At 40.0% G+C, this 26,810-nt stretch overlaps 1 protein-coding gene across 3 annotated transcripts in view; it reads right to left on the bottom strand.

Annotated features, from left to right (window-relative positions):
- Positions 1-4,809: 4,809 nt before the first annotated feature.
- The window catches only part of PPP2R3B (protein phosphatase 2 regulatory subunit B''beta), a 90,787-nt gene continuing 68,786 nt past the window's right edge, over positions 4,810-26,810 (bottom strand). For all 3 annotated transcript variants that reach the window (XM_075916042.1, XM_075916050.1, XM_006135847.4), the window contains 8 exons: positions 25,881-25,967; positions 25,251-25,407; positions 23,418-23,466; positions 21,083-21,172; positions 18,934-19,109; positions 15,355-15,473; positions 15,142-15,248; positions 4,810-6,122 (listed from right to left, as the gene is read on the bottom strand). In XM_075916042.1, the coding sequence (XP_075772157.1) occupies positions 5,978-6,122; positions 15,142-15,248; positions 15,355-15,473; positions 18,934-19,109; positions 21,083-21,172; positions 23,418-23,466; positions 25,251-25,407; positions 25,881-25,967 (930 nt within the window). In that variant the 3' untranslated portion in view covers positions 4,810-5,977. The remainder of the gene's footprint in view (positions 6,123-15,141; positions 15,249-15,354; positions 15,474-18,933; positions 19,110-21,082; positions 21,173-23,417; positions 23,467-25,250; positions 25,408-25,880; positions 25,968-26,810) is intronic.

The raw sequence follows: 26,810 nt of genomic DNA, 5'->3' as shown, positions 1-26,810 counted from the left end.
CTGCTTGCATACGGTGTCCAGATTGTATTCTTTCACTCTAATTAAAGGGGAGGAGTCATCAATGTTGTTTAGATATTCACTCTTGATGAAGTCAGTTACTCCATTTGGAAAGTTGTGAAACTGCGCTTTCACATTATTCTTCAAGATGAGACCACTCAGGGACCGCACGGGTTCATCTTCAGACTTCAGTTTCGTAAGAACAAATATCAGGTAGTTGTTAAAATGTGAATACGGATTGAGTTGGTCCAGTTTTTGTTGTATGGCCCTCTGCGTGGTGGTGGCCAGAGACTGCGACTGAGTCGCTGCAGGATCTGCTGGGACCCCTGCTCGTCGGGTTTCCACTCATACTCCATCTTGGGTTGCTGGACAACAGGTGGCCGCGGTTACTAGTGCTACAGCCCTGAGCACGTGGTAGGAAATAAAAGCTCCCTACATTCTTCTCGCGAAGGAGACAAAGATTCTAGGGGAGGTTCTAAAGGGTTTAGTCTTGCCAAGATACTTAGTGTTTAGGGTAAAAACCTGGTACTCCAACGTATTCCTTGAAGTGGAAAGATGAGACTTTCGGTAGATCTCATGGGGTGTCTGCCTCACATTGCCAGACACTGTGGGAAACAGTCAGTAAGAGAGGCTGTGGGGCAGAGCAGGACACGTTGCTGTTTGAAGTCCAGGGAGTAAGGACTGTGACATAAGAATAGCCATGCTGTGTCGGATTAAAGGTCCATCTACCCAAATACCCTGTCTTCCAACAGTGGCCAATGCCAGATGCCCCAGACGGAATGTAACCATCAAGCAATCCATCCCATCAATCACCCATTCCCAACTTCTGGCAAACAGAGGCTAAGGATCCCTGGAGGGCTTAGAGAACTGTAAGCATGTTGGACAGAACAGCAGTGGGACCTGGTGGTGGGATGCAGAAATACTGAAAACTCTTCAATTGGTAGGTGTATTGCTGTAATGGCAGCAAGGTGAACTTTAAACTTAATGACAAATTCAGTTTTTTAAGTTCAATGGCCATTAAAGAACATGAGAAAGGTGAGACTCAGACAGAGATGATGACTTCTGGAAATGATTCCTCTTCCAGAAGTACATTTTTCTTGTGGTAAGTTTCCTGCTTTTCAACACTACATGATGGAATAGACCATATAATGTTTCAAAACTGACTTTACTGTCCTTTTTCATATTAAAAGCCCTGTCCTTGGCCTCTAGTAAACTGATTCAGGGCCTTATTTCCAGTCTAGCAAACTGACATGACCTTGTATTTGGCAGGGGAGACTAGCTCCCTGAGGAAAGGTTAGAAGGACTTTGATCTTCTAGTGCCCCAAAAGATGGATGACAGCTGGTAAGCTTCTAAAATGTGTAAGAATTTAAAATATTTTGCTGCGTTTTTACCTTCCAATAAGTGTTCTTGCTTAGAGAGAGCTGTGTGGTATTTCATAACCACTGGCAATATTGGTCCTAACCATCAGAGAGAGCCAAGAGCAGAGGCTGGGCCATTAGGCAGACTCCCTTGCTGCGGATAGTGCTGTACAGCCTCAAAACTCATCTGGCAAGGAGGAATGGGACGAGGTGATAGCTATAGGCCTGACTGCTGCCTGGGCTGGAGCAGGGTGTGGGGATACAGATAGTTATCCTGAAACTAACCATCAGCATTGGTAGGCCAGGCTATCTTGCCTTGGTGAGCTATGCACAGTATCCATAGTTGGGGTTCCTCTAGGACACTGAGGGGCCACCTAGGCTAGTGAGGGGGGGATGCATGAGCTACCCTCCATTTCAGTGAGCCCCAAGATTGTCATAACCAAGACATTTCTGCTGGGATAGGGTAGTTTTGCTAACTCCACGTGCATACCTAGAATTTATGGATGTCCCAATTGAACCACAGCAGCACTTTGTTTGGACACAGAGGGAGGGCCTGGCTCTCACCAATGATGTGTGCAATCAGTGCACACCCACTTCATGTGCCCTTGCTTTACATGGGTGTCACTTTAGTAATACTGGTATGAAGAAAACGGGGGGTGAAAATCAGCAGGATCTGGAAACTCTGTGTGCACCTGCAAGGGTAAACAAGTCTCTTGAGCCACACACAGAACCTTAATGGGCCACAGGTTGCCCACCACTGCTATAGGAGGAGCTGTAAAGTCTCAACCACACTTCCTTAATTCTTGAAGGACTTTAAAATCAACTGGATAATAGGGGGGAGAGGTCATAACTGTCTCAGCAGTAAGGGAAAGAAGAGGTTTCATTAAAAGGAACTGTCTTTAGTTCCTGTTCTACGGAAACTCACACCTGTTTCACCTTCGGGTCTCTCTACTGGAGACCCACAAGTATCAAAAAGCTCACTATGAGGAGGGTTATAAAGAAAAGGCAGGACCCAGGGATTCTTAGTCTTGTCATCAGGACACTGCCAAGGAGGGAGGCTGAAATGGGAAGGTGATGAAATGTTAGACAAACATCTGAGGAAGTATCAGAGGGGTAGCCGTGTTAGTCTGAATCTGCAAAAGCGACGAGGAGTCCTGTGGCACCTTATAGACTAACTGAAGTGGGTCTTTGCCCACGAAAGCTTATGCTCCTACACTTCAGTTAGTCTATAAGGTGCCACAGGACTCCTCGTTGCATCTGAGGAAGTGTTATTTCATATCCAATGGCAGAGCTAGGGGGTTAAGTAGCAGTGGTCAAGTTGTTGCCAGTATCAATATTGATATTGGATGCTGAGTTTAAGGGAAAAAGAGGGTGCAGCGGTACCAGCAGTGATGGGCAGTAGTGTCAGTGCAGGTAGGTATGCTGGTACCACCAGAAAATCCCTCTGTACCTCTCAGCAGAGGCGATTCAGGTGCTTCCAATACCAGAGATCCTCATGATAGAGGAAAGTGTTCAGTACTGATGAGCTAAAGTACAGTTCCTCAGAATGAGGTGACGCAATACCAGGCATTATGCAGTTGGTTTGCTGTATGCTTATGTCCACAGCTCAGAGGTTGCCTAGGTTGAGGGTCAGAAATGATTTTCCATGCCCTTCTGCTTGGCTGATCTGTGGGACCCATGAGAAAAACAGATTGTTTATCCCAGATGACTTCATATGCATTCTGGAAGTCTCTTCCTCTGTACTGACATCTCTGTACCAGAAGGTTGGCCCCTCAGCTGTACTTATACCAGAACATGAATTCTCCTTATTTAAAGACCTCTGGGGGAAGTTTTCCCTTTCTTTCACTGTCAGGGATCTAAGTTTTTTTTTTTTTTTTAAGACGCTGAAGCCAGCCTTTAGCCTCGGCTCACTGCAATCCAATTAAAAGTTGTTAGAGTGGCCTGGGAGTTTGAGGCTAATGTCCTGGGAGGTGCTGGTGATGCATGCACATGAGACCTACTCTGAAGGTCCCAAATAATACTCCATAAAGAATAACTAGTTTGTCTCCCTCAATATTCTGGATCTATTCTTGAAGCCAAAGCAAACGTTATACTTCAATAGAATATGGGACATGGATGGAATGTCTGTTGCTGGGATAAAAAGGACCTATGGAAAGTCTGGCAGGGTTTGAAACCCATAGTTTTGGGCATAACTTATCTAGAAAAAAGTCCGCAAGCACCCTGGGGAAGCAAAGCCCCTGAGCAGGAAGGGGAACCCCTCTGAAAGCAAAAGTCTATGCTATAAAAGGTGCCAACTAAATGAAAGATTAATGAAGATGAGAACAAGCCAGCTGAAGAAAGGAGATGGAGCACTGCTTGTCTGACAGTAAGGTGCACAAGGTTGAAAAGGAAATGAAACAGCATATCTGCCATACCTATATATTCTGAGGATGTACAGACTGGAGGTGGGGAACCCAGAACAATGTTGATGAAAAAAGTCTCCAATCAAAAATGCACATCCCTATAGGTTCTCCACATTAGGTATGCACACATCCAATAACTCAAAGGACCTTTATTACTGAGAGTGAAACAACCAAAGTGACAGATCTATGTAAAGCGGCCATTATTAAAAAAATCAGGAAAGCAACTCTGCCGTGAGGTATAACATTTTCTGCCACTTTTCAGATTAGAGCTGCATTTTATGTGCAGGAATGTCAGCTCATGAAGAGAACTAGATCATTAGAACCACATGCCTACGCATACAAATGCTTTTTACAAGTTGGAATCTATTTGAGAGAGCACAACAACATAAAACTTTGAAACATGAATAAGGTTGTATCTGAGCATGCTCTGAAGTTAGTTTACTCATCACAAGATAAATCATTCTCCATGGTATTTAGGGAGTCATGACAAAGCTTGAAATTAATTCTGTAGGGAGCCTGCTGAGAAATTTCGCTTCAGGGTCAGACTAAGTTGGTGTTTGCAAGGTGTTACACAACTGTAGAAGTTAGATTTATGTAATCTCCCACTAGACAAGTTGCAAAAAAACTAGTAGACAAGGTTCTTTTTATAATCCTTGTATATAAAGCGATTAGAATGCTGCTTGCATTCTCTCTAATTACGCTCTGGTACTGGAAATCAACACCAGAGCTCATGTTACAAAAGGGTATTCTTTCATTATGTGACATTGAGAGAGAACTTGGGCTACCATTTACCTTAGATCATCACACACTATCCTCCTGCTTGTTTAGTATAGCAATCTTCCTGAAGTTTAAAAACCATGTTGCCTTCTATAGTGGAAAGTACCTACAGATTTCTTCAACATTTTTAGCTCTGAATAAACATGCCAAACTGATCCAAGCTTAACATTTAAAGAAGCATTTACAAACATGCATACCTTGTAATTTTTAAAAAGGCATCTTGAAATTAAAATAGAACGACATTTGTTGTCTATAATAAGTGAGTACAGGTAGATTACATGTATGAAAATCTTTATTGGAAAATACAAACATGATCTTTTAAACATTTTAAACAGATCTACACCGCAAACAAAAATAACTTACATCTTTTTGTACATTTTACATGAAAATTGGTTTAGCACTAAAGTATTGCTGAAAACATTCCATACCTAAACTTTCATTTACATTTGTACATTTCAAGGCACTACAACCTTCTGATTTAACTGAGTAACAAATGTCAACCTGTCTAAGCAATTTCTTGTCATAGGTAGGCAGGTGAGGCAACAATTTCAAGCTGCTGTGACACTTTGAATATTTATGGAATGTGTCAATAGCTAACCATTGAAAAGGAGGAACAAACAAAAACATTGAATGCCCACAAATTAGTGCACATCACAGATCAAGTAACATTTATACAAGTTTTTAAAAAATTGGTTCCTTCTACATGGAGTAAAATACCCATTTTGGCATCAAGTATGAACATTAAAAGAGACTTCGGTATTCGAGAATGGACATGAAAGAAAAGACTTGAAATTTTAAAGGGCAAAGTTAAAAGCTGAGGCAAATAAAACGAGAGGGTGGTAAAGAAAGAGGAGAAGCTTGTTTCAGGCATTATGTAGTCTAGCTTGTGTACCAACGTATCCAGCTTGTCAAATGAACCTTTAGCCAAAAGTACTGAGTCAAATCCTTTACTCACAGCTACTGTCATTCTCTTTGCCAGTGCTAATGTTACTAGATTTTTGCCATGACAGCACGAACACTGGAGGTCATGCACAAGCATTCTCCTGATTTCCCATCCTAGCACAGGGACTTCGGTTCACAGATAGAGGATGAAGGTGATCAGTGCACTGTGTATCAACTCTAGAATTATATAGTCATCTCTTAAAATCAATAGAGTACTTTAGAGAAGAATTCAAATAGGGTTACTCTTCCATTAAGGAATTATGCAACATCTATAAATAAATATTTAAATCTATTTTACAAGCTATAGACTACTAATAAATACAAAAGTGTTTAATCATTCCATACAAATGCACTTCATTTTCTTTAAATGATAATCTAATGATTATTTTGTAGCACAAAGAACTAAGCTTACTTTCTCTTGCAATAAATCCACTCATTTTATATGTGTATAGCAGACCTGCTGCAGACTGTCCTTTTCCTTTTCCAAGTGTTGATCAAAATCACTCAAAATCCTCTTCATAATCATAGTCATCCAAGTCTACATCTGCCAGATGGGAAGGCATTTCAAAGAAAGGTCTTTTCTCCATCTGAAATTTTAGGACATTGGCCTTCTGATGGTCTACAGGATTCAGCTCTGCCTCATAACTAGGAAATAAAGAAGGAATAAAAAGAAAAGAGTCCAGAGTCACAGGGAAATGTGTAGGTGCATTAGTGTTCTACCTGTGTATTTGCTTTAAGAGATTTCTGACAAAATTTAAGTAGCATGTAAATATGGATAAACTTAGGTTTGAATACAGCAATACCCTATGGCTGCGTCTAGACTGGCATGATTTTCCGCAAATGCTTTTAACGGAAAAATTTTTTCGTTAAAAGCATTTGCGGAAAAGAGTGTCTAGATTGACACGGATGCTTTTGCGCAAAAGCACTTTTTGCAGAAAAGCGTCTGTGGCAATCTAGACGCGGTTTTGCGCAAGAAAGCCCTGATCGCCATTTTTGCCATTGGGGCTTTTTTGCGCAAAACAGTTTTTAGCTGTCTACACTGGCACTCTTGCGCAAAAGCATTTTCGTAAGAGAGCTTTTTCCCCAAGCGGGAGCATCATAGTATTTGCGGAAGAACACTGACAATCTTACATTAGATCATCAGTGTTCTTGCACAAATTCAAGCGGCCAATGTAGACAGCTGGCAAGTTTGCTTTTGTGGAAAAACTTGACAGTCTAGACGCAGATCAGTTTAATTGGCTAGTCAATACAGTTACTGGGACTGTGTACTCCTGTTCATAAAAAGTACACCAAACATACTAGGAATGGAATCAATTAAAAGGACTCAAGCTCGTAGTATACAAGTGGAGTATTTGTAGTCAAGAACTAGTGCCTGTCAAATGCGTCGGTACACGTTCTTGTCAAGAAACAATTTCTCCTTTAAAAGGTAGAAATTAGATTTGGAAATGAAGGATAGTGAAACTACAATGCTTTGAAAAGTGAGACTAATGAGGAGAAAGCTAGGGGTAGAAAGCGGGCAGTAAATCAAACAAAGTAGATGCTAGAAAACAAAACCCAATTGTTTGCATTAATGAAAAATGTATCTGAAGAAGGAGCCTACTATATCTGTCATGCTGTCCTGAGTCTCTGTAGCCAGACACAAAACCCCATCTTGTTTTTCCACGAGCCCCATCTTGTTTTCCCCACCCCCCCAGAGAGCAAGAGAAAGGCAGTCAGCCTTGGATGCCCTGGGAACACAGGTTTGCTGCCTGTCCCTGACTCTACCATAAACAGAAACCAGACAGTAAATGGGCTAGCTGACGACCCGGGGCCTCCCGTCGCCCTGATGGCTAGTACCAGTAATTGACACGCCTGCACTGTCCCAGGAGAGGAATCTTCGCCCATCACATACCAGAGGTGCCCATTGTCTGCATTTTCCCAGGTGTAAATTATGCTTTGCACCCTTCGTGGGAAACTTGGCATCCAAAGCCATTTTTCCTAATTGGCCACTTGAGCCCAGGAAGAAGCCTACATGACCCAAGGGGTATAAAAGAGGTTCAGTCGCCCACCCCATTTGAGCTCCAATCATCTATACCTGCTGGCAGGTATTGATTGTCTCCCGAGGTCTGTGGGACGCCCAACCTCGCCCTACTTCTTCCCGAGGGATTGAGAGAAAGACGCTGACCACGCCAAGTCTGGAACGCAGGGGTGAGAATATATACCTGCTATGTGTCTATTTTGCATGCATTTAATAAGAGCTCAGAGAACCAAAGGGTTTCATGGTACCTGTAAGTAACTTATTAGTGTAATTTCTGTCCTGTCCTTTGTAGTGTCTGTGTTATCTGTAACACAGTAGTAGCATTTAACAACTAAGTTTACCCTGTAACAATAAATAGTAACTGTTTAAGCTTTAACCTGACTCCTTCAGTTGCTGTAACAGAACCAAGCACAATTTAAAAGAACTTCAGCCGGTCATAAGGGACTCACTGCCCTGACCGTCGGCTGACAGTCTCTTAACTAAAGTTTCAGGTGCCTTCTACGGGAACGGGTACATCTACACTACAGAGGAAGATTGAAGCTGCCGAGTTTTTACAGAGTTCAAATTAGCGGTCTTGTTAAGACAGCTAATTCAAAGTGAGAGTGGCTTTCCGGTCGATGCCGGTAACCCCGCTTTCATGAGAAGCAAGTAAAGTTGAAGGGAGAGTGTTTTTCCTTTGTCTCCCCACAGTGTAGATGGCACCAAAAGCAGAGTTAAGCTACTTCGACTTCAGCTACACAATTAATGTAGTTGAATGTTGTGTATCTTAATTCGACTTAAGGTACGTCTACATTATGGAACAAAGTTATGCAAAACTGCAGTTTAAAGTAAACAGCAAGGGTGAATTCACCAAACCAATGTGGCAAGTCCTGGGTATTTATAAGCATGTAAGTAGAGCTCCACAACTTGGTATGTTAAATTAGTGGAATATCCACACTTGTATGCACAGTAATCAAAGGTCTAATTCTTTGAAATCACAATACATTTTTGTGTGTCAGAATATATTTGTCCCCGTTTAAGATTTAGTTGATGGATATTTTAAATCAAGAAGTGTTTTGATTTCTGGGACATAAAATAATATAAGTGTCTTTAGTGACATCTTTTCACATTTAGAAAAACTTAAATATTGTATAGTCTTTAAGGTGCTGCAAGACTAACACAAAATGTAGATGGTATCATAAGCTTTTGTGGATACAATTCACTTTAAGTATGAGCCCACGAAAGCTCATACCACCATCTACATTTTTTGTTAATCTTTAAGGCGCTGGAAGACTACTTGTTTTTTTTTTTTTAAAGTTTTTCCAGCTACAGACGAACACGGCTACCCCTCTGAAGCTCTCTCACATTTAGCTAATTCTAAAAGCAGTCAAACCGTTTCTGAAAATTTTCCCAAAAAATTCATCACAAGGCTGAGAAGAAGCATGAGACATGTTAAATTTTTCACTCATGTTAGAAATGCCTAAAAACAAGGGTTTATAATGTAAGTGACTTCAGCCATAATTATGGGTTTGCTAAGGAACACTATAATTTACAGTCCTCTACAGCATTAATTCCTTTTGGAGACTAAAATAGATTCTTCAAAAAAAAAACCAAACATCCAAATGTACAGTTTGCATTTATGCCACTGTGCAGTAAAGAAAGACTACGTAAAGGGTGGCAGCATGAGGATATCACCAGATACTGTCCTATACTATGAAGTTAAGACACCCATGGACTCAAAAGGGAATGTAAACATTCCTCAAGATGCACATATGCCAGCTTTTAGGCAGTACTTTAGTTATTGCTCAGAATACAGGTTGCATCTCTGTTGTTCCAGGTTTAGAGAGTCCTGGTGTGCCATGCGGGTTGGGGATCCCAAGTGCCCGATGCAATGGGGGGGGAGGGGGTAGAGGGAGAGGGGAGGGGCAGGCAAGGCAGGAGCTCAGCATGCAGCTCATCTGGGCTGGGGGAACTTGGAAGGCCAGCATGCACAACCCACCAGAGGGGTGCTGGAAAGCCCAGTGTGTGGCTGAGCTCAGCTGGGGGAGGTTAAGAGGGCCAGGAAGCCCAGCATGCGACTCAACTGGGCTGCCAGGGCAACAAGGAAATGCAGGGGGCCAGCAGGTCAGGGGGTGGGGCAGGCAGCAGGGGTCCTGAAACAACCTCTTCTCATCCAGCAAAATCCCTCATCCAGGACCAGTTAGGTTCCCAGGGTGCCAGACCAGTGAGGTCTGACCTGTACTGAGAAGACCAGCCCCATACCCATCACACTTGACGCTTCAGACAGATTTACTTAAGTTTCATAGGTAAAATATTTTTGCTTAGGTCCTTTATTTTTTTCCCCTTTCACTTTCCAAACTCTGTTCAAATTATTAGTAATTCATATAAAAAAATTAAAATCTGTACTGGAATGCTTCATTTCTCTATGTGACTGTCCTGAATATTGTGTGGGCTGTTCGACCAGACAAGATGGAACAAAACTTTATGCTGAACTAAACAAATTTGGATTTTAAGATGCATATATCAAGAAAGACCAACAGCACAGTCTACAAAACAAAACCAAGAAAGGAGACCAGGAGGCTCATCAGTTCCTTTATATAACCTAGTAACTTAAAGCTAAATGCCAATCTGGTTATTTGTTGTAAGACAAGTTTGAGAGTCTAAAATCAAGTTTACTTTTCGCTGCTTTCTCTTGGTCTCATTAATGAAAGCCAAATGAAGTTGTCTTCCTTTGCAGGTTCTTAAATAAACATTTTCCCCTGAAAATGTAATGTAACTGGTTCTTTGGAGTATTAAATCTATAAAAACATTTTTACTAGTTTTTGTTTTTATAAATTCTTGTTTTAACAGCATGTCAACTGTAACCCAACTTTTTTTGCTTCAAAATAACTTGCCCTACTCTTTAAACACTAGTATGTGTTTGCTTCGAGTCTTCTAGAAAGTCACTTAAGTTCAACCTATTATTGTATACATGGAATTTTGTAGCTATCCTTGTTTTGATCTACTTGAGACATACTTCCAAGCCACTGGTCTCTAAATTGATAATGCAGGATTTAGGCACAGAAGACCAATTAAAGTAAGATAAGTTAGATATAAATACTGGAAGTTTTAATCAGGGAGGACAGATATAAATCAATACAAGAACGGCCATTCTGGATCAGATTAATGGTGTATCTAGCTCAATATCCTGCCTTCCAACAGTGGCTGATGTCAGATGCTTTAGAAGGTATGAACAGAACAGGGCAATTATCAAGTGATCCACCCAGTCCCAGCATCTGGTTTTCTGTGGCTTAGACACATCCAGGCCATGTGATTTAAATTATTATTTAAATCAGGAAGCAAAAAAACCTTGATTTAAATCTGAGTTTTAACCCTGTTTTGCATTTATATTTTAATTTTCTTAAGGCAAGACATTTGTTTTGCTTGGTAACCATTAAAACACACTGATTTGCAATTTAATATATCTTGTGTGCTAAATGTGGTGCTTATTGTAACCAGGATGATATGCTACATTTACACACATGTATTAAGTAATTACATAATTAACCTCTTTACTAGGTTAAAGAGGTAACTTAGAACTTTTGTCAAGCTCTATGTGGATGGAAATTCAAATTCCTTTAAAAAGGCATAAAACAGCATTTAAAAAACCTAGAACGACTTTAAATGTGCAGGACGGATATGAAAAAAATTATCAAAACATTTTGCATGTAAAATTAACTGAGTTATAAGAGAAAGGAAGCATTATCTGTACTTATTCAATTGAACTGCTTGTTTCTGGTCACTTTTCATTCTAAAATCTTGAGGGATAAGATCTCCTATTTTCATACCAAGTTTTTTATTCATAGATTGGAAGAAAAATCCCCCCCCCCCATTTTTGCAACTCCTCAAATGGCTTCTTAACTTTAAATGTGCTAGTCACTGACCTCAACTAGTTGAATACATTGAAATTAACAATTATATATATTTTCTTTGTGCTTGCGGAGGACTCTCCTACTGTCAAAAGCTGGTTTATAGCACTTCAACTACCTGTGGTTCCAGGGCTCAACCACTGACCAACTAGTTCAGTAGCTTGACTTTTTAAAAAATAACTTGGCAGCAAATGTATACTGCTTTAAATTAATTAATATTACTTTTTGTATTTAATGTATGTTAATAGTTATAACAGGTTTAGTCCTTAAAACATTATGGCTACGTCTACATTGGCCCCTTCTCCGGAAGAGGCATGTTAATTTCCAACTTCAGAATAGGGAAATCCGCAGGGGATTTAAATAAACATGGCCTCCGCTTTTCTTCCGGCTTGGGGAAAAGCCGGAAAAAAGCGTCTAGACTGGCGCGATCCTCCGGAATAAAGCCCTTTTCCGGAGGATCGCACAAGTCTAGACGCTTTTTTACGGCTTTTCCCCAAGCCGGAAGAAAAGCGGCGGCCATGTTTATTTAAATCCCGCGGGGGATATTTAAATCCCCCGCGGATTTCCCTATTCTGAAGTTGGAAATTAACATGCCTCTTCCAGAGAAGGGACCAATGTAGACGTAGCCTATCAGTTTCAAATATAATTTTAAACAAATTTAAATTACACACAGGTTTATTTTTTAATAAAGAAATGCAATATCTTTATTTTTAAAACAAGTTTATTATGGGGAAAAAAGTATAAAAGAATAATTTTTCTACCCTGGCATCAGACAACAGAAGTGCACAGTGTCACTTGAACAATTAAATTAGGATGCCAGTATTAGTATATTCTGCTTAACAGCAACCTGGAGATTAACTTCCATTTAATAGCAACATTGTACTGGGAACCAATCCAATCCCAGTATGTCAGTGTTAATTGGATTCAGGTTTAAGCAATAGCGTACAGTTTATAAAGAACGCTTTTGGAAGAAGGTCCCAACTGCAAAGACTGCAGCCAGGGGAGAAATCTTTGGATTTGCCTTCCTGGCTGCAGTCTTGCAATCCTGCCTGTGCCTGGCACAAACCTGTCTTGTGAAAGGAGGGAGAAAACTTGTTCTTCCTGGCCTCTGAAGATAGAACAAGAAGTAATGGGCTTAAACTGCAGCAAGGGAGGTTTAGGTTGGACATTAAGAAAAGTTCCTGTCAGCGTGGTTAAACACAGGAATAAATTGCCTAGGGTGGTTGTGGAATCTCCGTCTCTGGAGATATTTAAGAGTAGGTTAGATAAATGTCTATCAGGGATGGTCTAGACAGTATTGGGTCCTGCCATGAGGGCAGGGGACTGGACTCGATGGCCTCTCGAGGTCCCTTCCAGTCCTAGTATTCTGTGATTCTATGAGTGCTTCCTTTTGGGGTTGCAGCCCACAAATTTTCCTGTGCACAGGTACCACATGCAGGAGGTATGGGGCTGCAGGCTGAGAAGGGTAGGGTTATCAGATGGTTTCAAAAAAATACTGCACACACTTGATCTCAGATGGGGGAAAAAGGGTACGGCCGGGAAGGGAGTGGGGCTGGCCAGGGGAGATCTGGGGAGGGGGGAGAACCGTCTGGCAGGAAGCTGGGCTGGCCGGGGGGGAACTGGCCGGCAGGGAGCAGGGCTGGCCAGGGAGATAGGGGGGAGGGGGAAAAGGAGGGGAAAGAAAGGGGAACCGGCTAGTGGGAAGCAGGGCTGGCCGGGAGGAGGTTGGGAGGAGCGGGGCTGGCTGGTGGGGAAGAGCAGTGGGGAACTGGCCAGCAGGAAGCAGGGCTGGCCTGGGCGCACACAGATCCCGGGGTACTGCCCGTCCTGTGCACAGTCCCAGCGAGGTGCACGGGCGAGTCTGGGCCCCAAGGATTCCATCCCGCCCTGGCCCCCCTCCTCTCTACTGCGTTGTTGCGTACTGCCTGGCTGGTAGACACACTCATGCAGCATGAGCACATCTACCAGCTAGGCAGTACGCAACTACGTACTGATACTCACGATAATAATAAAACTTAATTAGAAAATACCGGACATTTCAATTTGTTTCCCGGACAGAAAGCTCAAATACCGGACTGTCCAGGTTCAAAACCGGACACCTGGCAACCCTAGGGAAGGGAGGTTGTAGGCTGGTACCTCTGCCTGCACCTTGCAGACTGCACACAGGTGGGGCTACCCACAAGGAATGCAGTGCAGGGGCATGCCGAGCACTATTTGCAGAAAGCAAATGGGAGAGGTACTGTGCATATCTGTGTGCCTTTACCACCTCTATCATCTTTAGAAAGTGCTGGCATCCAGTCAGCACCCCCCCTTCCTCAGAGGCAGGTTTACAGCCAGAGCAGATGTGCCCTATTGCTTCCTGCCCTGGTAGCAATTTTTTGCTGGCAACTGAGGGGCTACTAAACAGTAGGATCTACTGTAATTTTAAAATATCACCCCAGTGATTAAAGACTCAGAAAATTAATCTTAAGGCAATGAGTGGTTCAAGTTAGTTAGTAAGAAAATACTAAGGAGGTAGAGTATGTAGAAACACTTGGTAAATTATGCCTATACAAATATTTAGCAAACTTTGTAGAGAACCCTCAGTTAAACCATACTCTTAAATGCCCTAATTGCCCTGTCAACTGGGGATGCCAATTCTTAGGAGGAGAGAAGTTGAAATTAAGAACATTAATTAAACTTAACTCTGGATCTTATGCAAGGATGTGATATTTAAAAACATGCAGCCCTGCACCAGTGGGAACTTCTGGACCTTTTAAAAACAAGCATCCTTACCTTAACATTTCCTTACCCTTGCCTTGGGCAAGGCTAGTAGTCAGAGAAATCAGAATCCCTAAAATGGTTACAGAAGGAATGTCAGTGTTCTGCTTATCTGTTTTTAACTAGAAAAAAAAACCTGAACATAAACCACGAAAAGCTGAATCTGAAGGCACATCTGATTGCTGTGGCAGCACGGATGCCAGGTTTACAAGTATGAAACTAAAAAACAACCAGTTTCAGTTTAATCCCATGGTGTTGGGATCTATATTTCTTTCCATTCTCTTACAGGTATTTACACAAAGAATTTGCAGTGACTCCTTAAAGCAGATATTCAGGATACCAGTAACATTATAGGGATGGAAGTCTTTTAGCTCGGGAATTTGCAACAGACTTCAGCATTTAAAAGATGCTCACAGACCACAATACAAATGCCTAGACACATCTTTTTAGGAGTCCCCGAACTCAAACTGGATTTTGTGATTCCTCTGGCAGTTGGCTAGTGAATAACTGAGGTTTGATTGGATGGGATAGGGCATTTATTAGAACAGGAAGAAAAATTGTGAAATAGTTTAAAGTTGTTCCATCTTACAGGGTTCAAAATGGATCCTTTTTGATTTATTGAAGTTTTATATGTATGTATTTACTGAAAATGAGGTTGTGCTGTAAATGAAAGTGTGAGACGTTTAAATCAATTCTGCGAAACTGCTTTTTTTTTTTTTTAATTGATTTTGATTTGGAGAAAAGACTTTTTACAAAATCCTTTGTAAAACTTCAGGAAGTTCTAGCATTTTATACTAGTCATTGGCATATACTGCTTGAGATACAGGAGATTGTCCTCCTGCCCCCTCAATACCATCTCATCCACGTTCCTTGGCAATGTAACTATTATGTAACTTCTACAATGGGGCTCTGGGAAAGCAAGGTAAAAATGGACGACAGATGTTTAATGAGTGGTACTCTAATTTAGCTAAGTCATTAACATTCCCCACATCATTCTTACCCATCATTCCACTGGTCACTAGCTGCTTCTTCAGCTACCAAGATATCATACTCTTCTGCAGCATATTTCTCCCAGTCAGAAATCTCTTGGCTTTCATTTTCACCATCCTGAATAGAATAAATTTTAATGTTGTATTATAGTAAACATGCACAATACATGGCGTTACCGTGTACATGTTTGCATTTAACAAGGCAAAGTTTACTTATCACTTACCCTCAACATAGAAAATTGATCCTTCTGCTCATGGTCAAGGTATTTTTCAATGTTGAAAAAGGTATCAAAGAACACATTTGCTAACTTACACTTCTTTAAGTCATGCAGAGTAATCTTCTCTGGAAAAAGATTAAGAGATAAGAAGTAAAATATTTAAAAATGTAAACTGATTGAGCTGTAATTCATTCCTTCTCTGAAAGTGCAAGTGTGTTGAAAATGTAAAAGGACAACTCACCATATTTTGCTCAAGAACTAAATATTTCTAAGGTGATCAGCACTATTTCAGTGTAAAGTTACAATTTTCAGTAGCTATTTTGATGAAGAATGATTTGATATGCTGTGGGTGCCTTTTATAAAGAAATGTTAGCAGGTCCCAATCTGTCTTAATGATAAATTTCAATATTTAAAATTTCAATATTTAAAACTTCAAGTCAATATTTGATCATTGAAGCATAGGTGTTTGCCTGTGCAGGGTCATATACAGGATTAAAACTAGGTTTCAAGGATGGTTAACTCCTGAACTAAGATGGCACATTATAATAGTCTAACAAACTAATGGGTTAGAAGGGCACCTTCTATTTCAGAACCAGCTGGGAGCAACTCCTCAGTTGGTATTGTGCTCTCATTTTTCTCCTATTTATTTCCACCACACATACAAAGCACAGTTCCTTTCCCCTGAAAGGGCTACCAATGCTCCCTGAATTCCCATGGGGCAAGTTTTTCCTGGAGTCAGCTTGGCTTTTACCAGGGTCCACCTGCCCTCTTGATTTCCCCCTTGATCCCTGACTTAATTCTCTAAAACAGCTTCCCTTACTATTCTTCTGCTACAATCTCCCCTCCTGCCTCTTCCTTCTCATGTCCAGTGAACAGCCTCTGGCTTCAATGCAACTCTTCCTTCCCAGTACCCCTTCCAAGCCTTCAAGCTTCACTACACACCAACAAAAGCAGTCTCTTTCCATCATGTTTTTATTGTCTCAGCTACCACCTATTTCAAACCTTGGGCCTCATCCTATGGTTTTTATTTTTAATTGATTTTTAAAGCCCTGGAGAATTAGGAGTTTAAATTGATAAGAGAGTAAGATGAGAAAGCACTTAACTTCAGAGTACAGGGAATTTACTAGGGATGCGAACGTTTAGCCAAGCACACTGGTAACCAGTGAGCCTGGGCTCATCGATTAACCCTCTTGGTAACATGCAGGCTCCTCCAACCTCCGCTGCCTCTGTATCATGTGGAAGTGTTTGCCTCTCCTGCTGCCTCCCACAGAGGCGGTGGGGGTGGGAGTACCGATTCACACAAAGCCACCTGCCCTCCTCCCTCTCACTGCTGTCTCTATATGAGAGGCAACAGTGCAGAGGCCAGGTGGGAGTCATTACATGCAGGGAGCTGGCTTAAAACCCTTCTTCCCCCCTCACGTATACATGTACCCACTGAAAATTTCAGCAGGTACATGTTTACACAAATAAATGCATTTTAAACATCCCTAGGATTTACAATATTGTACCAAAAATCATACTAAGGTTGCACCTGTATGTGACCAGGGTCAGAATGTTATTTTTTCAAAAAGTGAAGTCCTGAGCTGTACATCTACATTAGCAGGCAGTGTGCATGCCCACAAACCTGCCATGTCTTGAGAGCTGGTAAGTGCTTCAGTCAATTTCTTTTCAACTACATTAGAGAAGTTTTGCAACCTTTTAAAGAGCCCTTAATTTGAGCAAGGAAGGTGGGTGGTGAAAATGTGACTTCAAAATAATTACAATGTTCAGTGAACCAAAATTATGGGGAAATGTAACAGTCACACTTCTGGATATCTAAGAACTGAGTGCATAAAATTCACATAGCAAGATCACTTTAAATGTCTTGGAAAAATATGACATCTAAGTAACACCACAAAAATATCAAAATAGAAGTTATTAAAATGAATTCCACAGTGAAAATTAATAGATGCCATGAAAGATAAGCCAGAGAACTGGGCTACTCATCCGATGTCTTGTTAGTGATAAATCTAGTCAGCCAGCCCTTACTTTTGGACAGTTTGACTCATGGCCAGTGCCAAATACAGCATGGGTTGATGGACTTTAAAGGCTTCTACACAGCTAGAAACCAAAGTTTGCAACATGTGGAACAGCTTCTCTTGAAAATGGCTTGAAGACATGGAAATAAGAATAAGGGATATAGATTATTGTTGTCCATCTCAGTACCTTAAAGATCTTAGGAAAGACAAGCAATATTGCTTGGAATATCAAAAACTACAGAATGGATTAGTCACTGCAGTATGATGCTCACTTTAATATATTAAAATGTTGCCATTAGGCATAATATTTTCTATATTAATTTTGAATTTCTGTAGGTTTCATCAGTTAAGAATCATGTTAATATCCCAAATTTAGGAAGATTAAAATCCAGTAAGCACCGTAGTGATTTTTCAGTCAATGTGAGCTGCTCAACTTTTGAAGATCAGGCCATTTTTAGGCACCTAAAAATGGATTTAGGAGACCAACATTTCAACCCACAGTTGAAAAGGATTGCCCTTGTCTAAGACAAGTCATTCTATTACACATTATGCTTCTTTGTAGAAGCACAAGTGAAATGAGAATACTAGTATGGAGCCTTGTCAGTTAAAGTGAGACAGGCAGCTCTCAGTTGTCATCAGTCATGCTGGATTTCAGTTTTAGAGCATACTCCACCTACCTACGAAAAGGAGTATATGGATTCAGGTAAGACTGGAAATAAAAGGCTAACGAATTTCTAAAAGATCCCCTGGATTTTAACAGGCAAAGTAATTCACTTGCTCAGCAGACACTTCAAGTCACAAGCACAGACACATTCAAGGGGAAGGACCACAACTACAGAATTATTTACCAACATTAATATATTCTGCTCTAGTTTTCTTGGCTGAATTAGCCAAATCTGGCCTAAAATTAGGCCTAAATCTGTTTCTTACTATAAAAGCACACTGATACTTTTGGCTGATCAGAAGTTGTTCACTGCTTAAGTAGGTGAATTAGTAGGGCCTAATCAAATTAACGGTCAGGATTTTAAAAACTAAGTTTCATCTATTTAATCTCAGTTATTTAAATCTGAAATGTCATGGTGTAATTGTAAGGATCTTGACACAAAAAGGAGCTGTGGGGGAGTTGCAGGGTTATTGTAGGGGGAGTTGCGGAATTACCACTCTTACATCTGTGTAGCTCCTGGTAGCAGCACTGCCTTCACAGCTGGGCAACTGCTAGCCAGAAGCCCAGCTCTGAGGGCAGTACAGAAGTAAGGGTGGCAATGCCATGGCCTACTCAAAATAAACTTGACCCGCCCCCACAACTCCCTTTTGGGCCAAAATCCCACATTTGAGAAACACTGGTGTCCCCATGAAATCTGTATAGTACAGGGTAAAAGCATACAAAAAAAGACCAGATTTCACAGTCTTTTTACATGGCTATGAATTTGGTAGGTCCCTTAGTATTATGCTTGAACAACCAGCAAAGGCAGATTCATAAGACAGCCCAGTGATGACCTCATAGGCAAACACCAAATTAATTGGAGACAACAGAAAGATAGTTTTAGAATGGAAAGAAGCCCATTACCTTCACATTGTGGCTTTACAAGATCCAGCATCTGGCAGAGACAGTCTTCAAAAGGCAGAGGTTCAATGGCCATGTTATCCAGTTTTTGACACTGTTCCTCATAAAAATACTCCAGTTCATACATAGACAATGCACCATCCCCATCAAGATCCATGCAGCGAAACCAATATTCAATGCTGAAATAAGTGATTACACTTTATTAACTTGAGAAAGCCTTTTGTGAAGTAAACAAAGGTCTTTTAAAAAAATTATTTAATTGTACAGGCATTGGACAAGCTCACGAATCCCACTGCATAGCTTTAAGCATACCGAGTAGGGATCTGCGTTAAGGCAAGAACAAATTAGCATGGGACAGCAGACTTTTGCACTAACCCTTTTCTCCCCGGTTGTGGACTCAAACAATACAGTGTAATTTATATTTAAAATGTATATGGCACAAAGTACCTATGAATTAAATAGGTAGGAGGGCCAAATTCTACCCTCCACAATTCCCAGGGAAGTCAATGAAAAGTGAAGTCATTAAGAGTCAAATACATACAAGAGTTCACATTGAAGGACTACTTCATTTTTCATCCATACCACAGTTTTATTCTGTCATTTGGTAGACAGTGAAAAACACATTGCGGACTATGAAATCTAGCCTTCTCCCCATGAAATCAGGTCTTTTGTATGCTTTTACCCCATACTAAACTGATTTTATGGGGGAAGACCAGAGTTTCTCAGACTGGGGGACCTAATCCAAAATGAGGTTGTATGGGGAGATGTTGCAAAGTTATTGTACAGGGGTTGCAGTATTGCCATCTTTACTTCTGTGTTGCCTTCCAGAGCTGAGTGGCCAGACAGTAGAGGCTGCTGCCAAGCACCCAGCTCTGAAGACAGTAACATGTCAGCAGCAGCATAGAATAAGAGTGGCAATACTGCAACCCTCCTACAATAACATGGCCTCCACCATCCCCACAGCTACTTTTTGGGTTACGACCCTTAGGCTATGTCTAGACTGCAGGCTTCTTTCGAAAGAGGCTCTTTCGAAAGCATCTTTCGAAAGAGCCTCTTTCGAAAGATCGCGTCTAGACTGCAGGCGGATCTTTCGAAAGAGAAATCCGCTTTTTCGAAAGAGAGCACCCAGCGAGTCTGGATGCTCTCTTTCGAAGACGGCCTCTTTACATTGAAGAACGCCTTCTTTCGAAAGAGGAGCTTTCGAAAGAAGGCGTTCTTCCTCATGAAATGAGGTTTACCGCCATCGAAAGAAAAGCCGCGTTCTTTCGAAATAATTTCGAAAGAACGCGGCTTGAGTCTGGACGCAGGGGAAGTTTTTTCGGGAAAAGGCTACTTTTCCCGAAAAAACCCCTGAGTCTGGACACGGCCTTAGAGTTACACCATGAAATTTCAGTTTTAAAAACTTATGACTGTGAAAATGACCGAAATAGACCATGAATGGGGTAGGGCCTAGCCATATAACATTTTGATGCCATATAACAATATAGAATTTGACTAATTATTTGCAAGTCTAACCCTACTCAGTATAGGCTTGAATAAAATGTACAGCACTACTTGGTTAACCATATTCATAGGTATTAAAGTAGTGCTTTGGGGAAGAACACACACCAAAACTAAAAGGAGAGAACTCTGATGTAAAGACATTTCCTTAGCTAGCTTCCTATTACATCCTACTTTTTTTTTTTTTTTTAAACAGACTGGTGTTGGGTAAACAACTTCCTCCTTATCTGCTCAGATTCATTTTGCCCGTACAGTGACATCTGTATCACACATTCAGCATCATAAGCTAACCATAATGCCAGACAGGAATGAACATGTTTAAAGATGAATTCGTTTAAAAGATCTTTGAAAATTACCAAATCGAGTTAGAAAGAACAATTTTAAACAGTCTACCTGTCCTTAGTGTAAGCCTAATATATTTGAAAATATTTTTCAAACACAACCCACCCCCTTTAAATCAAATCAGACTCAACAGCTGAAATAAGGTCTAAAAGTCAAAAGAAACATGCAGATTAAAACCACTAAGAGTTGTCCATTAAATTCGAAAAGAATTTACATGTGTTCATGTTAGATAGGTATGTTTTGCCAGCATAGAGCTAGAGACGATATTGATAAAGCCAGTTTCTAGTTCTGCTTGAGTTTTAATTTTTACCTAGTTGGAGTCTTTTTGTCCTCTTCAGATATCAAAAACCAGACAAAATCAGCATAGCTAATTTTTCCTTCTTTCTGTGCTTTTCTACCCCTTAAAGACCAAAGCAAGAATCAACATAAATGGAAAACAAGAACATGCAAGTAATTTAAGACACTGATAAACTGCAAAGCAAACTGGAACTGAACTTCATCATTATAAAGGGATTCCTGTTCATTCTGTTACTTTTAAAATTTACTCAAAAGGTTACAACATAGTTTAAGTTAAGGACTGCAGTGCAGACTCAGGGTCAGCTACACTCCATGTGCTGGCCCAATCCTGTATGATGGAAGAGGGGAAGGGGTGGCAAAGAGCACTGACAAGAGGAATTCTCAGCTGGTCGTTTAGGCATAAACTGGAGCATTATGTCCAGTTCTAGGTCCCACATTTCAGGAAAGATGTAGACAACTGGAGAAAGTCCAGAGAAGAGCAACAAAAATGATTAAAGGCCTAGAAAACATGACCTATGCGAGAAGATTGTAAAAATTGAGCTTGTTTAGTCAAGAGAAGGGAAAATAGAGGGGGGCTTGGTAACAGTTTTCGAGTACATAAAAAGTCATTACAAAGGGGAGGAAGAAATTTTATTTTTGTTAACCTCTGAAGATAGGACAAGAAGCTTCAGTTACAGGAAAGGAGGTGTAGCTTAGATTTTATGAAAAATTTCCTGCCAGGAGGGTTAAGCACTGGAATAAATTGCATAGGGAGGTTGTGGAATCTCCATTACTAGAGATTTTTAAGAGCAGATTACACAAACACCTGTCAGGAATAGTCTAGACAGTATTTAGACCATCCATGAGTTCAGAGGGTTGCACTAGAAGACCTGCTGTGGTCCCTTTTAATCTTATGATTACATTTGAATTAAAATACAAAAGTTGCACATTCTGTAGACTATTCTATGAGCACTTGGAAAGCAACAACAGAAGAGTGACAAGTACATGTTTATCTATACACAAACATGATACTTCTGAATTATTTTTGGTTTTGTTTCCATGCCATTTCTGTTTTTACACTGCACTGATCATTAGTTTCCAAGCAATTTCCTTTGTCTCCTATACCTTCAAAAAGAGAACTTCTATTTTTACAAAGCTGACTGATTCTTAAAAGAAAAAGATAAGCAGTCTTGGCTTAGCACGGGAGTGGAGAACCTTTTTTGGATCAAGGGCTGAGGACCCACAGAAAAATCACTCAGGGGCCACACAAAACTGAGAAGCAAAACAAACTTCCTGAATGAAGAGAAAGACACACCCTACATTCCCCTTAAACACCAAAGGCTCGAGGACCCGAAGCTAGTAGATTTTGTGTGCTCTAATCCCACAGTGGGGTGGTGGTGGTAGGGGGGAAGAGAGTGCCTGTGTGGGCTCCCCAATGTTGGGAGAGCCCTGAGTCTTGGAGGCCAGATCTGGGCAAGCAAGGGGGCGCATCTGGCCTCCAGGCCTGAGGTTTCCTCACCCTGGCTTAGCACATTGTGAAATTTCTCCTGTACACAATTCCTATTTTTAAAAATAAGCATCTTTCTACCATGAAGCTGATGTTTAGACCTCTTTGGTAAGTCAAGAGATACATCAAGAATCTCACATACCTTCCTCTCTTGCACTGCCCACTACTATTCTGGTTTCAGCTATTCTGCTACAATTACTGGTCAGAATCCCTGTGCTAGCTCCCAGGAACAGCATGCTCATTAAGTGCCAAAAAGCACTGCATTAATGTGAGGTCGACAGAGCTGAGAATTGTTCAACAAAACGGTTTTTTGGGTCAAAAATGCCAATTCATCACAACTGAGGTTTTCATTCCAACTTATTAGTTTTCATGTAAGATTTGTTGGAAGGGCTTCATTATAGGTCAAAATAAGAAGCCCGCTCCAGAGTAACCACTATCCCAGTGACTTAAGGCACTTATATGGGATGTAAAGTAAAGTTTTCAAATGAACATTTGAGTTTCCAACTGGAGTCTCTTTAAAGTTTTAAACTGGCAAATGGAAAGATATAATGGCAGAGAAAGCATGTGATTGCTTTTCGCTTTCCTCCCAAGCCAAATTATATCTTACAAAGTAATGGTCAACATTGATTTACCTTATTTACCAAATCAAAGAGATATACACATCGTACATTGTGTATAATACTAAAATTCCCGTTGAAACAATGGATTTAAGACGTTGTAGTGACATTGATGAATCCTTGAAATGAACTACTAATTTTCAGTAGAACTCAATTGTTCTAGAAACTTCATACTCAAGTTTGCATAAACAAGTCTGACTATAGAACTGGATTACCTGTATTTAAATCAGTATATCAAAAGTTACCTTGTTACTGCTCCTGAGAATATCCTTTCTATCATCCTGTTTGATATAGCTGTCAATGAGAAAAATATTAGAAGGCATTTAAAAGTTATTTTTGCTTTATATTGTATTTAGAAGATGAAATATATTTACTGAAATCTACCTAATTACATAAACATAAAGGTACATAAAACAAAAGGTTAACTCTCAATCATTTTGAGTCCCCTTTGAAAGGACCATTTGACACATACAGCCTCCAAAATGGGTCCAAATGGCCTTGAATTCTGACCTGAAACATGAATTCTAGGACAATACACACATAGTATAATCCACCTTTATTAGATCCGTATTTATTTAACACGCATTATTTTAACAAGTATATCTTGCTTTCAAGGTTTTTACATTTAAAAAAACCTATAATTCCTCTGAGAGCCAACATGGAATTAGGAATTTTAATATACAAAGACAGTACTTAACTACCTCTGACTCGCAGTTCTGAGATGCATGGTTTTTTCTTGCCAATTCTGGGGTTTTACTAAAGATGAAGCATATTTGGTTAAACGTTTGTCTCTTAATTTGCATAGCATTATGGTGCTTTCTAAGAGTTATTTTTCTACCAGAATACAGAAGCTATTACTAAGGAATTAACAGGACTCAAGGCTTTCACAGCTATATGTTTTATAAAAGTACTTCTAAATTTTAAAAGTTTAATATTAGAAAGGAGACCCAGAATTGCATCTGAATAACCATGGAAACCTTTCATTTGAAAGTTAAAACAAAACAAAAAACCAAAACACCTCCATCAATGATTCTATATAAGGCTAATTAGTCAAACTTTGTCCTCTAGCACACATTTGTTTTTGCTATCTCCAAAGGTTTCATAGATAAGGCTAGAAGGACCTCTGTGATCATCTAAGTCTAGCCTTCTATATAACACTGGCCATAAGATTTTTTTGAATTAATTCCTGTTTGGACTAAATCTTTTTTAAAAAACTCATCATTATGATGATTTAAGGCAGTGGTTCTCAACCATGGGTATGTACCCTCAAAGGTCTTCCAGGGAATATATTCATCTAGCTAAATTTGCTATAGCTATATGAAAAGCACTAGTGACGTCAGTATAAACTAAAATTTCATATAGACAAGGACTTGTTTACACTGCTCTATATACTGAAATGTAAGTACAATATTTATATTCCGATTGATTTATATTATAATGATAAAATAAGAAAGCAGCTTTTCAGTAGTAATATGTTGTGACTTTTTGTAGTTTTATGTCCAATTTTGAAAGCAAGTAGTTTTTCAAATACAGTTGGGGTACACAAGACAAATCAGACACCTGAAATTTATACAGTAGTCTGGAAAGATTGAGAATCACTGTTCTAAAGAATAACAGCAACCTATTCACCATTTAATCCCAGAATTGCATGACACTCATCTTAAAAGTCTGAGAGGGGTAGCCGTGTTAATCTAACTTTAACAACTTTAATTAAAAACAAAAAAAACAAGAGTAGTCCTGAGGCACCTTAGAGGCTAGCAAAAATATTTTGTTTGCTTCAAGGGGGAAAAAGGCATGACACATCTGAAGGCTGAGATAACAGAAACTAGAGGGAAAAGACCAGTTAGACTATCACATGAATACCTCTTCCATTTCAGTATTTTTTCTTGCGACATGTATTAATGCTTGGTCTATTCTACTATTAGTGACAGCAATGAGGAGATGGCCACTCCCTGTGGGAGATGACTGCATAGTTGAAGACATACCTCATGCTATAAAGTGTCGTAAAGATTTTCAGTTAATTTCTACATATGTTTTTAAAGTTAGACTGTTAAACAAAGTTGTTCCATGTGTCATACCATGATCATTATGCCGGGCTAAATCCTTTGGGTCAATATAGAGGTCATGGTCTGTATCCAGCTCCCAAAATTTGCAGTAGATAACATAGAAGTGCTCATAAGAGAAGTACTCAGTAAGCTGGTTAATATCAACTTCTTCTTCCAATAATGCCACATTCTATTATCAGGCAAAAGAAAATCTCATTAAAGAACCTGCAGATGCTTGTTGGTCACAGCAACAGCTGAAAGGATAAATGAAAGTTCTTATACCATCAATGAGTATCACTAATTACAAACAGTTTTTTAGTGGAATTATTTTATCTTCAAAGACCGTATGCACAGGATAGCATGCTAAGAGAGGATTTTAATGAACCGAGTTAAAAGTTAAGGTGCCAGAGAAAGTTGAATAGAGAGGACAGCCAACTTTCTGTTAAGTGAGAGACAAATATAGCTCTGAACAACACAATCTAAATTGAAACAATCTTGTATTAATAATTGCTCCCAGGAGAATCAGTGCACTTTAATCTTCACTAATCTGGAAAGAAGCAAGTAAAGATGGTATTTGTTCTTATGCCCTTTTAAGTATTTAACTTAAAAGCTTTATTAAAATGAGCAAAAGTTATATCTACTTGCAAAATTTTACATAAATACCTGCAAAAAGCTGCTTTTTCTGAGCTCATTACATGTGATTCTTCCAGTCCAAGACCTATTTACTGTATAAAATATCCTTTGTATAACCTGTAAAATGAAGAGACAAGTTACTGTCTACTTATAACTAATTGAACTAAACATTGTAATGTTCCAAGTCTTGGTTAAGTGTTTAAAAATACTTGTGTACAAATGCCAAGAAACAAAGGAAATATGAAGCAAGTTTCTACAGTTTACTGCTTTATTCACTTTCCAATGTTTATTACTATTGCTCATCATCATCCTCTATGTCTTTATCTTCTGTCTCTCTCCATCTGTCGAGGCCTAGGTCCATTCCATCTCCCCCCCACACACAAACACTAACCTTAGTGAGCTCATCCTCCCATTGTTTTAGATACTAACTTTCCAAAATCATTTCCAAATCTCTCTCTCCTCAAATACCACATAGATTAGAGATGTAAAATCCCATTTAATCAATTAATCATTAGGTTAACTTGAAGTTTAACCAGTTAACTGTTTAAGAAGACTCTTGAGCAGGGCTGGGGCTCTGGCTTCTCTTGCCTCAACTGCTGTAACTTTATCCTCAATCAACTTTCACACCTCTGTCCTATTTATTTAAGAACCCAACTGCTGACCTCCCCCTTCCTCTAATTGCTCCCACCAACTAATTTTATATATATTCCTCTCTGGGTTTCTGCCTTTTACTCTATTACACTCAGAACTTTTATTCTGATCTCCACATAGTCTTATAAAATTGGGCCCATTCTTACCTCTGAGTTCTCATCTGACCCCTCACATCCTATACTTCTCAGTGATTGCCTCTCTCAATTTGATGCTGAATTAATGCTCTCCACTACATCCACCACAGCCTCCTGCCTCATGCCTGCCAAGCACCTTCTCTTCCAAATCCAGCCTTTGGATCCAATACTAGGG

This window comes from Pelodiscus sinensis, chromosome 1 (genome assembly GCF_049634645.1).
Source record: "Pelodiscus sinensis isolate JC-2024 chromosome 1, ASM4963464v1, whole genome shotgun sequence".
Lineage (NCBI taxonomy): Eukaryota > Metazoa > Chordata > Testudines > Trionychidae > Pelodiscus > Pelodiscus sinensis.
The sequence above is the reverse complement of the archived record's forward strand: the minus strand, read 5'-3'. Positions and strand labels throughout refer to the sequence as shown.